Source organism: Leopardus geoffroyi, chromosome B3, assembly GCF_018350155.1.
Source record: "Leopardus geoffroyi isolate Oge1 chromosome B3, O.geoffroyi_Oge1_pat1.0, whole genome shotgun sequence".
In the NCBI taxonomy this organism is placed as follows: domain Eukaryota; kingdom Metazoa; phylum Chordata; class Mammalia; order Carnivora; family Felidae; genus Leopardus; species Leopardus geoffroyi.
The window spans coordinates 145576278-145591460 of NC_059337.1; the positions used below are offsets into that span (position 1 = coordinate 145576278).

General features: G+C 52.4%; 1 protein-coding gene across 4 annotated transcripts in view; it reads right to left on the minus strand.

Moving 5' to 3' along the window:
• Window positions 1-15183, minus strand: part of PPP1R13B (protein phosphatase 1 regulatory subunit 13B) — a 100690-nt gene that overhangs the window by 4030 nt on the left and 81477 nt on the right. For 3 of the 4 annotated variants that reach the window (XM_045448375.1, XM_045448374.1, XM_045448373.1), the window contains exons 5-12: window positions 15078-15179; window positions 13147-13321; window positions 12175-12371; window positions 9854-10018; window positions 6969-7149; window positions 3160-3329; window positions 2283-2781; window positions 221-999 (exon numbers count right to left, since the gene is read on the minus strand). In XM_045448375.1, the coding sequence (XP_045304331.1) occupies window positions 221-999; window positions 2283-2781; window positions 3160-3329; window positions 6969-7149; window positions 9854-10018; window positions 12175-12371; window positions 13147-13321; window positions 15078-15179 (2268 nt within the window). The remainder of the gene's footprint in view (window positions 1-220; window positions 1000-2282; window positions 2782-3159; window positions 3330-6968; window positions 7150-9853; window positions 10019-12174; window positions 12372-13146; window positions 13322-15077; window positions 15180-15183) is intronic. The other variant, XM_045448376.1, reaches the window with a different exon arrangement.

Sequence of the window (15183 nt, forward strand, 5' to 3'; positions counted from 1 at the left end):
GCAGCTCCCCTTCCTCGGGGAAACCTGGCTGGGCCCTCCAGGGAGAGCTCTGCAGCCTTCCACACCTCTTCAGAGCCCCACCTGTGGACTGCGGCACTGTCCTCCCCTCGGCCTCAGTGAGGGTGGGGACGAGTCTGGCAAGCCCCATAGTCCCCGGAACTATGGCTAACACAGCCGGGTCCTCTACAAACACTGGCTGGCTGACTAGGACGACACCCACCGTAGAGGCTCCAGGCGGGGGCACGGTGGGGGGCAGCAGTGAGGGGGCTTGGTCTTCCCCCGGTGAGGGGGCCTCGGCCCCAGGGCTGGGGACCTGTTCTGTGGACGGGGCTGTGGCCACGTTGTTGTTGTCGTCCTCGGCGGGCTCGGCCGTTTGGTGGGTGCTCTGGGGACAGATGAGCCCCTCCGGTTCAGGGGAAGGGAGCTCATTGTCATTGGCGTCCGAAGACGGGGCAGGCTCGGAGGGGAGCGGGGCTGTGGGCTGGGCGGGGCCAGCCTCTCCCAGGTTCCCGTTGGCATTGGTATTTCCATTGTCCACGTCGGCCAGGGTGCCCATGAAGTCCTGCGAGGGGCCGGGCTGGTAGAAAGGGGTGCCCTCCATGCCGCCGGCCAGGGTGTTGAAGCGTTGGTACAGCAGCTTCTGGATGTTGGGCCCCCCGGGGCCCTCGGGCTCCGTGATGGAGCTGCGCTTCTTTAGGGGCCGGGGCGCGTTGGCCAGCTTCCTGCGCAAGGCCTCCAGGTCGGCGTCACTCTGGTAGCGCAGCGGCGAGTGCACGATGGGCGTGAGCTTGGTGGGGCTGAGCGGCCGCGGCAGGCTCTCCACAGGGCCCGTGCCGGTGCCGCCGTCTCCGGGAGGGGCAGGGCTGTCCTGCTCCGGCTCTTTCTCAGCACTTTCCGAAGGCGGCTGGGACTGCGACGCGCTTGGGGCCGGCGACCCGTGAAGAAACGGTAAGGGTGACGGGGACGTTGACCCGGATGGTAAAACGGGTTTACCGTACACTGGAGGAAACACAGAGGACAGGGGCAGCTAGAGCATCCTGCGGGGCCAGGGGTCTAGTCACCACATCCCTGCGGTCACACAGGAGGTGGGCTCCTACGGAGAACAGGGGTCTGCTCTGGTGCTGCTGAGTCCTACCTTTAAATCCCGGAGGAAACCTCTGTCCAAAGAACCCCACTGACTCCTTTTGGAAGATAGAGTGCCCCTCTTAACTGGTTTTTACATTTGGGCTTCCACAATTTAGGCTTTTTCAAATGAAAAAAACAAAAACAAAACATGGCTGCAGGCCCAACTTCCCCACCCCAAACCAACCTTCCTTGTTTCTAAGCCGGGGAGAAAGACCCACCTCTAAACAACATCTGCCCCCCAGGCCAAGTCTCATGCTACGGAACGCAGGCTGCCTCGGACAGGAAGGCCCGGCCTGCTGGCCCAAGGCACTGTAGGGCAGGGGGCCAGAGCCCTGCCACAGGTAGCCGGGCTTCCGCTTGGGCGGGGGGGTGGGGGGGTGGGGGGTGGGTGCTCCCAGGAGTCTGGAAGCTGCAGCCTCTGCCCAAAAGTCTGTGGGGAGGCCCAAGCCCAGAACTGACCCGCAGGACCCCGCTGTGCAGGTCAGAGTCACCTCCTGCCTCCACATCCGTGGGGCCAGGCTCCACTCTCTCACCCTTCCTAGGACACCCCAGCTCCCAAAGCGGCAGATGCTCCCTTGCCTCCCCTCCAGGGGCTTGGCTCAGTCACCGCCAGGAGGCCAGGAGGACCACAACTGGGCAGAGCATCCTCACCGGCCCCTGGAAAGCCCCTGCACAAATTTCCACAAAGCAGGAGGAAAAGAGGAACCTCCTTCTGGGAACCGGGCTTCCTGAGTACCCCAGGAAGGCAGGTGCTGAGGCAGGAAGTCAGTTCCCATGTGATCCAGCTACAAAACTCCACCCGTTGCCTTTTACCCCAAACTCACATGGACACCTAAGGCCACGCTGTACACAAGAATTAAAATTTTAATCCCAGGGGCGCCTGGGGGGCTCAGTCAGTTCAGTGTCCGACTCTTGGTTTTGGCTGTCATGATCTCACGGTTCTTGACTTCGAGCCCCAAGTTGGGCTCTGTGCTGTTAGCTTGGGATTCTCTCTCTCCACCCCTCCCCGACCTATGCTCTGCTTCTCTCAAAAATAAACAAACATTGAAAAAAAAGTTTTTTTAATCCTAAATAGTTTGTGACCCGAATGTAAGGCTATGGACTGGCACTTTAAGTATGACTCCCTGGCCCCAAGACGAGGTACGAACCCACTGTACCTGCTTTAACAGACTTATTTAAGGTGCTGTGCACCGCTGGCTGGTAATTCTTAGGCGGCGTGGCTTGCTGGAGGTACATGGAGTAGATGGAACTTGAATTCACTGTCTGGGGTCCTTTCCTGGGGGACTGTGGCCTTGACCCTTTATCAGCCAGAAAGGGCCTAATGGCCACAGTCAGTGGGAGTTCAGGTTTGCTGTCCCCAGCCGGGAAAGCAGGCGGCCCCGCCGGCGGGTACGTGGGACTCGGCGGCACAGAGATCCTCTGCTGAATCTGCTGTGAGGAAGCAGACGTGTGGCCACCCGAGGTGGGCAGCGGGGCGGGTTTTTGCCGGCTGGGCGGGCCTGCGCCGGGCCTGGGCAAGCTGCCCTCCTTCCTCCTCTCCAGGGAGTTTGTGGAGCCGGGGCCCACGGGCGCAGGGCTGGGGTATGTCCCGTAGCTGGGAGGCAGCTGCTTGCCGACACCAGGGAGGGGGGGTGGCACTTTGCCGATCTCGACGCCCTAAATTGAGGTGTTAAGAAGAAAAACAAAGTCACCCTTTGAAAAGTTAAGCGTATTTCTAGCCACAGTCACAAGAGAAAACAAAGTCGGACTTGTAATCCTTCAAATCAGCTTGTGACCAGGCACAGGGCCCACCGTGGGAATCAGGCCCATCACCCGCCCATGATGGAACAATCCTGAGCGAAACACATCTCCACTCGCAGGCGCTCAGTGCTGAGGGACCACAGTCTTCTTCAGACTCGGCCATAATTTAGATACCAGCAGGATTAACTTGCCTCGTGACACCTCCCACCTCACAGCCCTCAGATGAAGATAAAGGCTGAACAGTGATACAGTGAGGACCCTGTCTGTGTTTTGTGACAGGGACAAACGGCCTACCAGCTTCTCTGTGGCTCCTAAAGTTGACAAGGGCACAGGCTGGCTCGAGACGGCCCCTTGCTTGACAGGACCCTCCACGTTTGAGTCCTTCCAGTCCACACTGCTGATCTGCGTCGGCTTCACTGAAGAACTGGAATTTTGTTTTAACGTTGGCCAGTTTCCATCATTGGCTTGAAAAGAACACAGAATTTGAGTATAATTTTTCCTCGATTTAGCTGAACCAACCCAAGAACAGCCCTCTGCTAGAAACAAAGATCGGCTCTGATGGAGCTCCGTTACCCAGGCGGCCGGCCACCCCTGCCCGCACACAGGCTTGTGCACAGTAAGACCAAGGGCGGCGTCTGCTGGCCAGGCCCCGCCAGCGCCCGCATCGCCTTCCCGCGTACAGAGACTCAGTCACCATGCACAGGGCTGCTCCAACCCAGGCGAGGGGCCAGAGGACGGTGGAAACGCTCCCGGGCCCCTATCTAAATGCAGGTCAAATCGACTACATTGACACCAGGAAATAAAATGAGCCTGAGCACTTACTTTTCAAACGTTACTTACAAAACCAGTCACATACAGCAACGGTCACATACAGCAATAGAAACAAAAGATTTATCCTTTGACTTCATAACAGGCTTGACCTGTACCACCTTCCACATTAAAAGAAAAATTTGACTTTCCTCTGTTAGAAACTTCTATCCTCTCAAAATAACTTATGAGCAGAAGAGGCCAGTACAAGCTCCCCTGATTGGCGTAGCCAGTTATCGTTCTGTTGCAGTGATCAGAAAGCAAAGTCACGTCCAGGTTTTTAGGAAAGCTGCTGAAAAGCTGCTCTTTAACAAGGCACTTTCCAAACTGAAAAAGGGTGCAGAAGCAACCCCTCCAAGAAGCCACAGCCACGTGAGTACATTCTAGCACCTGCAGGGGCCACGTTACAGCCTCCGACTCAGGCTCCCGCTGCCAGGGCAGGCCCAGGTGCCGGACTGGATGTGAGTGGAGAACACCCAGCCATCAGCCACAGGGAACGGAAAGCAATCAGAAGGGACTGCTCTGGGCGCTTCTGACAGGAACAGCACATCCTCTCTCCTCACCCACCCAGCCAGCGCCAGCAGGTGGGCATAACTAAGGAGCAGGAGGAAAGCCACTCCCCCTCAGAACAGCGCCAGAGCCAAGACCTGAGACCCGGGAGACAGCGAGCGTGCTCCGAGCCCAAGTGCGGAAGGCCCTCCCGTGCAGTGACCTCTGGGCGCCCTCGCCGGGCCCTGTCAGCGGCAGCCTCACGCGGCGCCAGCCAGGCCGCAAGGGTGCTGGTGAGGCAGTCCAAGGCCCCAGCCCGGACCACCCTGCTCCACGCGTCCGGTCAGCCGCTTCCAGGCAAGAAGCGCGTGCGCCTTCACGAACCCTCGGCCGTACCTTAGATCTGGGGGCCGTCTGGGGGGGGGAGGGGTGTGGGCCAGAAGCACGCAGGCTCAGCAAGGATACGCGGAGGTGGCAACTGGGCCGATGGGGAACCGAGCAGGGCCCAGCAGACCAGGGAGGGAGGGAGGGGCCGGCCCCAGGGGTCTCAGAGAGTGGCGCCGGCCAGCTGCTCCAAAAATCCACAACGGGAGCCCCAAAGGGACTGAAAAAGGGACCGGGAATTTCCTTCTTCGGACAGGGGGTGCAGAGGAAAGAGCCTTTATTTTTACTATAAAGGATTAAAAGGGACAATTATCTTCAAGTACGATGGGAGGTTCTCGCACAGGAGGTAAAACTAAAGTTTTTAACGAACTCAAAAAATCATCTGGATTTCCTAAAACAAAACCCCAAATCCCCTGCTGTGCCAGCATCTGTCAGACCCTTTCCTGAGGAGGGTGTGGTGTGTGGCCCGGCCCAAGCTTCACACCTGTCTGTTGAAGGAAGGGACAAACTGTGATTATGTGGCATTTTTCTCAAGCCTAGATGTGATGAGCAGACCCTTCTCAGTTTGGAAAAATAAACGACTGATGATTCAGCAGTATCAGAAAGGGCCAGAGCCCCCACTGGGCCTGCCAGCTGACGTACAGTTTGCAAACAAGTCTGCAGAGTGCCCTGAGGGGCTGCGGTCAGGCCCGACGGCGAGGTCTGATACTGTCCACGAGCTGGTCACTCTGGGCTTCCCATGGCCATCTGTGTGACACGGCACCAGAAGGACAGTCGACAGCATGAGTTAGGGTCCCCACGGGGAGGTTTCTCACCCCAGCTCCACACCTGGGTGGGGTTCTGTCCCCAGTGTGGGGGACACAGGTTTCTTGTGTGCGGTCACCTTACACTGCAGTGGAAAGAACAAGGCTGGTGCTGAACTTCTGAAAGACACGTTCTCCAGGCCCAGAAGGGTGTCCTTTCCTCAAAACCCTTGTGAGGCGGCCCAGCCTCACACACCCACAGAGAAGAGGAGAATGGGAGACGTCCTTGGCTTGGGAAGTCAGCAGAGGGGCGCCTGGGGGGCTCAGTCGGTTGAGCGTCCGACTTTGGCTCAGGTCATGATCTCGTGGGTTGTGAGTTCGAGCCCCACGTCGGGCTCGCTGCTGTCAGCCCGTCAGCACAGAGCCCACTTCGCATCCTCTGTCCCCCTCTCTCTGCCCCTCCCCCACTTGCACTCTCCCCAAAATAAATACATATATAAATAAATAAACAAATAAATAAATAATAAAACAAAGTGAGCAGAGAAGTAGCTGGCTGTACTAATTATCTGCCCTGGAAACAAACACCTACTCCCACAGTGGGGCGGTTCAAACTATAAATAACCGCTTCTCAAAGAAAGCTGCAATTAGAGACTCGCACCAACCATGCACTCCACGTGGCTGCTGAGACACGGCCGTGGAGAGAGCCCAGCCAGGGCGCATGGCCCACGACGGCTGGTGACGCTTATCCTGCCGGGGTCACAACAAGCCCTGACACCCCACAGCAGGAGTGGCAGACTTGTTGCTGCTCAGACTGGGCAACAGGGAAGAGGACACGAGTGAACGGAAGACTGCCAAGCTCCACCCCCAATCCTGACAACAGGGGCCTGGCCCAGCCTGGCTCAGCCTGGCTCAGCACGGCCTAGCATGGCCCGGCCCGGCCCGGCCCGGCCTGGCCCTGGACTGGTGAGCGAGGGAAGGCCGTGTGGTTTGCACCTGTGCTCCGCCATTCCCGACATTCAGCCCAGCGTAAAGAAAATCTTACTGCAAAGCAGCTCCGGCTTCCTCATGTTTGGAAAGCAGCCGCCTTCTTCCGAGAAGGGAGAGCAGCCTCCCCATGGAGAACCCAGCCTGCCCTTGGTTGGGAACCGGAGGCTGCACAAGGCTTCCCAGCGTCCCCAGGAGTGCTACACGCCAGCACGGTGCTGGTCCCACCGCACGATTCGGTATGGCCGAGGGCCAGAGTGATGGTCTGCAGACCTCTGGATTGGTTATGAACGCGCCGAGTGGGGAAAGGGAAGACCAGCCCCAGCGCACCATCCACAGACAGGCTACTCCTCTGCTGGGATGGGCAGCAGGCGAAAGCGCCCTCACCCGGACACAAAACCTGCGGCATGAGTGGATCGGGTCCGAAGTACTCTGTGGTTTGAAAAGCCACACAGTAAAGACACTCAGCTCAATAAAGAGAATCTGTTCTCATTTTGGGGCCGTATCGCTGCCGTGGTGGCACACAGCTCCCCAACACCGCCCTAGCGGACCAAGGGGGAGACAGTACTTGGGGGAGACTGAGGGTGGGCAGAGCCTGGGGCGTACCGTGGCGGCCTCCTCTGAGGTTCCTGGCCCCCAGGGTGCCCCTTCCCTGTTCACCTGCTTTCCTCCAAGACGAGGGCCCGGGCCACTCACCGGATTTGGATCTTCCGTGGGCAGCACTTGAGGCGATAGTGAGAGACTGGGGCTTTATGGGGTCCCCTGGGACAGAATAGCCACTGGCACTGGGGACCTGGATATAAGGCCCCACTGCAGCAACCCTGCCAGGCGTGCTGAGCGGCGACTGCGGTGACGACGTGCCATTCACACGGCTCAGCTACAAAATGGGAAGAAATGAGAGTTAAGGTTCTCCTAAATTAAAGAAATCACAAGCCTAGTATGACTGACTGCTCTCACCTGAGCCACTCAGTAAATAAAGTGCCCTCAGGAAGCTCCATCACCCTAAAAAATCAGTATCTAGAAAGGGCAAATGTTGAAAGAAGGGCCTCAACCCACAGTCCCACACAAGTGATTCTCTTTGACAACTCCTATTTGCGAGCTGGGAGAAACAGGGGCTGGCGATGGACTAGAACAGCTTCCCAGGACACCTCTGCGGAACCCTCTCTACTGGGGGATGCTCTCCCTCCCTCCCCGAGGTGGGCAGAGGCATCGGTCAAAGCCCGGGCTCTGAGCCTGGTTTCAAGTCCTGCTTTGCCACTTATTCACTGTGCTGCCTTGGGCAAGGGAAAGTGACCTAATGGCTCTGAACCTCAGTGCCCCTGTCTGTAAAGTCAAGTTGAGGCTTGGTGTAAGGACTGAACAAGCCGTGCAGGGCACAGTGACAGGGCCTGGAACCAGGAGACCCTCTGACCAGTGCCCTGAAGACAACCCTGCCATTCTCGGCAAGGACACCACACTATAGCCAAGGACACTGATCACGTGATGCTGCCTAACAACGAGAGGGTCCACAACAGGGATCTAAATGGAGAGTCACGGACACCTTAGGGACCCCAGGTAGGCTGTAAGAGATCCATAACCTCCTACAATTGTTTGCAAAATTCTGCATCCATGAGCATGTATCATTTTAGGGAGAGGGTCCAGGACTCTGACAATTGCCCAAAGGGGCCTAGGACCTTTGGGTGGAGACACATTTCTGCAGAGGCACCACATTCTTCAGGATCACCTCAACTATCAGGTGGAATGTAAGAAGTAACGTTTACCTAGCCATCTGTGATGGTTCATTTTATGTGTCAACTTGGTTAGGCCATAGATATCTACTCAAACAGGCCTAGATGCTGCTGTGAAGAGACCAACGTTTAAATCACTAGACTGTGAATGAAGCGGACAGTTCTCCACAGCGTGGGTGGGCCGTGTGCAATCGGCTGAAGGACTTGAGAGAGAAAAGACTGACGTGCTCGGAGAAAGAGGCCCCTGGGCCTGCAGACGACCTACAGACCTGAGCAGCAGCATCAAGGGCCCCTGCGTGTCCGGGCTGCAGGTGTCAGGCATGTAGCCTCCACAGCCACGTGAGCGAGTTACTTCAAGTCAGTCTATACACCCAGCAATCGCTCTCCACATCCCTGCTCATTCCGCTTCTCTGGAGAGCCCTGACCGATGGAGCACAGCCAGAAAGTGCTGTGTGAACAAGAGGACGATACTCGAAAGAGCAAGGAGAACCATCATTTGACCACGGTATCTCCCCTGCCAGGTAAGTATGGGAGAACTGTCATTTGAAAACACAGAGTCCTACAGATCAACCACGAACTCTCTGGTTTAAAAAAAAAAGGGGGGGGGGTAGATTGGTTTGTAAATAAGAGATTTCACCTGACACCACTCATTAGGACAAAGAAATGGCAGTCCCCACCCCTCACCCCAGCCCACCCAGGCAGAGCCCCAGAAGGGCTCTCACTGGCCTCCTGGGAGCTGCCTCCAGAGCCGCAGCAGCTGACAAGAGGTTACTTGTCAAACTGTCAAAGTACCAATTACGGAGTGTGGACGAGGACACTTGGGGAGCTGTTCCCAGCTAGCTGGTGCCCACGCCCGCCCACCTCCCCGTCCCGCTCCAGCCCTGCACTCAGGCACTGCTTCCTTCAAACCCTGGCGCCACCATGGAAGGCAGGCCAGGAGCCACGCATAGCAGTGCCTCGTCCCCCAAGCTCTTGGGAGTGCTCCTGCTCACTGATGTGCCGAGAGTTAACGGCAGGACTCGGGGACACCCGGCGAGGAGGTCAGGGAAAGGGGCCACAGGCCCCGGGATGTGGGGTGTTGCAGAGAAGCTGCAAAAGGAGTGAGGTAATGACCTAGAAAGATACCCATGTTGCAGTTAAAAAAGACGAGGAGAAGAGTGCAAATGATATAATTCCTACAATTCCATTTTCAATTAAAAATTAAGTACCTTTCTGTCTGTATTAAGCAAAAGACTGGAATCATTAAAACTATCCTGTTTGGAGAATGGGAATAGGGTGGCAGGAACTTTCAAATTTTCTTTTAAGTATTTCTGCACTGTTTTCATTTTCCAATGAGCATTTATTACCTTTGAAAGTCAAAATACCAAATAAAGATTTTTAAAAAGCACTAACCCTTTATAGAGCACTTTGCTGCAGAGTTTACAGAGCCCTCCCACATGGGTTATTCTAAGAATGCTCACGCTGGGGCAGGCAGGACATATCAGTTTGCAGCGAGGACTCGAGTCTGCACAGGTCAAGGAATGTGCCCACGTGGCACAGCTTCAAGTGGCAGAGTGGGACCAACCATGCCCGGGTGCTGCCAGGCCAGAACCACAGCTTCCCCGAGGGTGGAGACACAACAGCACAGGGAGGATGGGGGTGGGGAGACAGTGGCTGTGGCTGTGGCCAGGGAGGTTTTGATTTCACATACCAGGAAATAAATGTGGCTTTGGAAAGTGTTCTACTGTCTTTTTTTTTTTTTAATGGTTTATGGCCAATTTATGTTTTATCAGCTGTGGCAGATGGGGGAGCAAAATGCCATTATAGTGAAGATGTGCAATTGTGCATGGAATCATTTTTAGTAGCTTATCTTACACAAATATTTTCTTTCTCACATGCCTGAATTTTCTTCCCATAAAGACGTTCACGCAGTTCATTGATCCGCTTGTCCATCACGGCCACCTCCATGTTGCGTTTATTCAAGAGTTCCTTCTGCTGCTGGAGCTTTGAAGTCTGTTCCTGGTTAAGCTGATTACGAATCTGCAAAATAAAAAATACGACTTTCATGATTTGCATTAAACAAATTCTCACTGCCAGGTAAAGTAAAAACAGAAGAAAAAGTAGTAACGTTAAGTACTTATGTGTATTTATAAAATGCACGGTCACCCATGTGCTAAATGTTCCACAGGTGTACGTGGATGGCTCCAGAACGGAGTTCTTCTGTGTCTGCAAGCAAACGTCTTCTTTAGAGCACACGGAGTGACCGGTACTAGTGACGGCCACGGAAGATCATGACCGTGGCCCTTGGCAATGGCACTTTACCGAGCGTGTCCTCTAGGGACCCAAGGACAGGTGACTGCTCCACCCCACACAGTCCACTGAATGAGGCATCCTACTGCGGAGGCGGCAAGAAATTCACAAAGGACGGCCTTGCTCTCCAACTGGAATGTGTGGTGGCATTTTAGCGGCTTGTAGCCAGCACTTAAAAAAATGAAATACAGAACAGAAGGCATCAGTGTGCACCACACACAGAAGGTTAAGCCTTGTTAAGCTCTTTCCGATGCACGTGTGTGTGCCAGACAGGAGGCAACGTGGACTTTGTGACCCAGGTTGCAGTCAGAAAACTTGGCAAATGAATCAGTGTAAGTCAATATACTACATCCATCACGCCTCAAAAAAAAAAAAAATCCTTAAAAATCCTGCACTTCTGGAGCACCTGGGTGGCTCAGTAGGTTAAGCATCCGACTCTTGGGTTTTGGCTCAGGTCATGACGGTTTTGTGAGTTTGAGCCCCACGTTGGGCTCTGCGCGGGCAGCACGGAGCCTACTTGATATTCTCTGTCTCCTTCTCTCTCTGCCCCTCCCCTGCTCACACGGTCTCTGTCTCTCTCAAAATAAATAAACTTAAAATAAACCCCTGAACTTTTAATAATTGCTTAAAATGTAAAAGAAGCCATACATTCTTTATTTCTATGCATGTACATTAGAGAACTTAACAGCAACAAAAGTAATTTTACTCTCTGTAGTTACATATTTTCATTTCATAAAAATGATATAATAACTTTTCTGGCAAGTGCCAACAGAACTGTAAAACTTGTTTCTGGCTTGAAAAATCATCTGCTGAATGATAACTTCTGAGAAATGGAAATCTTGAGGACTGTTCTGGACTGAATGCGTCATCCCCAAATCCCTATGTTGCCTTCAGTGTGATGGTAGCTGGTGGTGGGGCCCCCGTGACGGGTCGGTGCCTTATCAGAGGAAGGAGAGAGGCCGGAGCTGTGAGGACACAGCAGGCAGCCAACCCTCACCAGGAACCCAATGTGCCGGTACCTTGCCCTTGGACACCCCGCCCGTGGAGCTGTGAGAAAATCGACATCTGTGGCTAAAGTCCCCCAGTCTGTGGAGGTCTGTGACAGCAGCTGAAGCTGAGTGAGGCGACGATTTAACAACAGGCATCTCTCTCATCAAAACACAGTGTACACAGAGACATCAAACGTCACCGGAAGCTTAACTTTTCCCCCAGTTCATCATATTGCCAATTAAATTCCGTACTGAATCTCTGCACTGAAGCGTGCTAAGAGTCACCAAAGAACACACACTGCGTGACTTGCTCATATGAAATTTCCAGAATAGGCAAATCCAGAGACAGCAGATTCCCGGTTGCCAGGTTAGGGGATAGGGGGTGTGGGGTTATGGTGAAGAGGGATGGGGCTTCTTTCGGGGGTGATGGAGACGTTCTAAGATGGACCGTGGTGGTGGATGCAGAACTCTCTGAAGATACTCAAAATCAACTAATTGTACACTCGCCGTGGGTGAACCATATGCTATGTGAATTAAATCGCAATGCTGTTTTAAAAATTCTTTGTCCCGGGGGCGCCTGGGTGGCTCAGTAGGTTAACCGTCTGACTCGATTTTGGCTCAGATCATGATCTCACAGTTTGTGGGATCGAGCCCCACGTCAGGCTCTGTGCCGACACCTGGAGCCTGCTTGGGATTCTCTCTCTCCCCGTCTCTGCCCCTCCCAGGCTTGTGCTGGCTCTCACTCTCCCTCTCAAAGTTAATAAACGGTAAAAAAAAAAAAAAAAAAAAAAACAAAATCCTTTTTACTGAGTACATTTTGTGCCTACTATTAAACTATTAAGAAGAAAGCCTGAAAGAGGCCTTAATGTCACTGCTCCCCACACCCAGCGAAGTCACCTGTAGCTCTTGGTACAGCCTTTTCAACTCCGCCGCCGCCGGTCCCGCCAGCTTGCCGTTGTAAGACTGGAGCCCGCTCAGCTTTCCTTTCTTTAAATCTTCCAGTTGCTGACTGAGCTGATCAACTCTTAATATTGCACTTTGTACTTCCTGCTTCTTTTCCTGGAACATGGCGCTGAACCGTTCTATTTCGGCAGCTAAAATGTCCCCCCGATAAAGAAAAAGACATCATTTATTGATATTTGTGTGCGTGCGTGGCATTTCGTTATTTTGGTTTTGTGATTTCTTCACTTCTGTGCATTCAACTCAGCTGTGGCATCACCTAGCGCTAGACTTTGGGGAGAAAACTGTGATATACGTAATCCAATGCACTTTCTGACAAGCCTCTGGAATACATGATGTGACTGCCCATACAGCAAACTATGTGTGCACTAATTACTGAATATGCTTTAATTGGGGCAGCCAGTCCAAAGAGGAGCTTGGCCGAGCCACTTAGGGATCTCAGTGCACCAACAGACCAAAGTCTTTGTAAGGGGCACGAATCCAAGTCTGTCTTGCTGGCCACCGTCACACAGAGTAGGCACTAACCAAATTGATAATGGAACAAAGAACCACACACACAAAAGTAAGAAATTGAGCATCTGTATGGTTTATCTTACTACACAGATGAAGTTTAGGCCGTTCAATTTAAAGAGACCCTCCTGATGAGTGGAGTCTCACGGCGCCGTGGCCCCAACGCAGAGGGCAGCTAACATGTTACAAATGTTAACCACGGGCCTGCCCACCGCACTGAGAGACTTTCTAGGATCCCTTAACCTATCCGCATCCTTGGAGATGCAGGTATCGGAGCAACACGTCACTGCGCTTTCTATAGCAAGATGTGACACTGGTCCACGCGTGCAAAGCGTCCAGAAGCTGGACTCTCATCTTATCTACGCCTGAGCACGGGCGCCGGGCGAGGCACAAACGTACACAAGTTGCCGTTCATGATTTTGCTGTAGTCTACTTGTCCTCTCATGGCGCGGATTTTCTTCAGCTTGTTTTCCTGGGCTTCGACTCGCTCTTTCAGTTTCTGAAGCTTTTCATTTTCAGAGATAGACTGCTGCTGACGGCGCTCCTGCTGCTTTAGGAAATGTAAACGTTGTTCCTGACAAAAGAACGAAACAGGTGACTACGAAAATCGAAGCAGATGATCACTTTCATACGTTAAAAAAAGGTCTCAGTGTGCGATAGCACAGCATCAGCTATCGTTAAACTGCTCACGGACTCTTGCGGACGTCAGCCCACACAAAACGGAACGCCTGGGCACATACAGCTGAAGACTTTGATGAGGGCGCTGTACTCCGCACACCGATCTACACACTCAGTTCACATAAACACCTCCTCAGAGTCTCTCAGCGGGAGGACGGCCCGCGTGCCACACCCGCTCACAGAGTCTCATCTTCATCCTGTGTGAAGCCCTGTTCAGCCTAAGTTTCCTGCTGTCGGTTGCACGTTTCCTGCTGCCACAAAGCAGCTTCCCCAGGTCCCTTATTTATCTCTTAAAGGAAACCGGCACTGAAGCAAAGGGCTTTATACTGAAAGAAGACAAGTTGATCAGTAAGGAAATAAACCTCTAATTTGCTAGGTCACAATGAACAGTCAAGGAAGTGTTTGTTTTCTTTAGGGTTAAGTTTCTTTGAAACTAATGAAACATTCCAAATGAAAACAGGACAATCCTAGAGTAAAAATATATGCAATACCCTTCAAGAGTCTTTTCCCTATTAGTGTGATGGGGTAACAGTTGACGTGAAATACAGTCCCACATGTACGTGTAAAATATACCTAAGTAAGGAGAGGATTAAGTGTGATCATGTAGGAATCACACGTGACACTCCAAAGTAAGGAAATATGTGCTTGAATGCGTACAGCATATACTTGTGTTAGCATTAACTTGTAATTTATGCTGCTGAAAATATCTAAGAATTTCCTTATTGGTAATACTCTTGGATCAGTATTTGGAAAGGAAACAAAAAGCAGAACTAGAGAACGTCGTAACTGCATAACACTATGTGCACTTCATCTGAGAAACCTTATTAATGGGATGAAATACTTCCCAATTTACTTAACTCTAAACTGGTTTTTTTTTTATTCTTGTATATCCAATAAACCTTGCAAGACAACTTTTCTTCCTGCAAGACAACTTTTAAAAACAAGCCCAATTTATGCTATAATATATCCACATAAAAGTGGATATAGTACAATGAATTATATGGTCACTCGATAAATGAAAAAAGTGGGATTGCACATTTGGCTATGAAGCAAATCTCTCTACAGAGAAAGCAATAAGAACCCAGGCAGAAATGTTTCCATATTCTCCTTATATAGCAGTTTCAGAGATCATTCCAACAAGAATATTCTCCAGCAGACCTGGGTGATAGGGCTGATTTTTCAGTCTGTGATAAGAAACGGTTCAAATTTTGTTACGGCATCTCAATGACAAATGCACAACTCGGTGTAGGTAAAGAGCGTTAACTCCGCCCTGCGTCGTCACAAACCAAAGTCCGCGTAGAGTGGCATAAAGGAAGCCTAGATAACCAACTGTCATTGTTTTGTGGGCCCATGACCAGTGTCTTCCTCCAGATTTCAGCTACAGCTGACTAAGGTCAACCACCTACTATTCTGGGGTATCTGAGTGTGGGTGTCAAGGGTCTTGCTCAGATACCTTCCCAACTCGAAGAAGCTACAGTATTCATGTATCATTACGGAAGAGGTAACAAAGACAGGAGGACGCTGTGTTCGATACTTCCGTGACCTGGTCCTACCTACAAGTGCTGCCCATGGGTGCGTTCACTCCAGTCTAAAGAAACTGCTGAATAACACTCTTTACGAACATTTTCCCACCTCTGCTTTTATAAACTCACCTTGGCAACCAACATTTGCTGCTGATTTTCAATTTGCTGCTGTTGCCTGGCTGCCATATCTTGGAGCTCTGAGAGGGTAAGTTCTACACGTGGATTTCCAACCTAT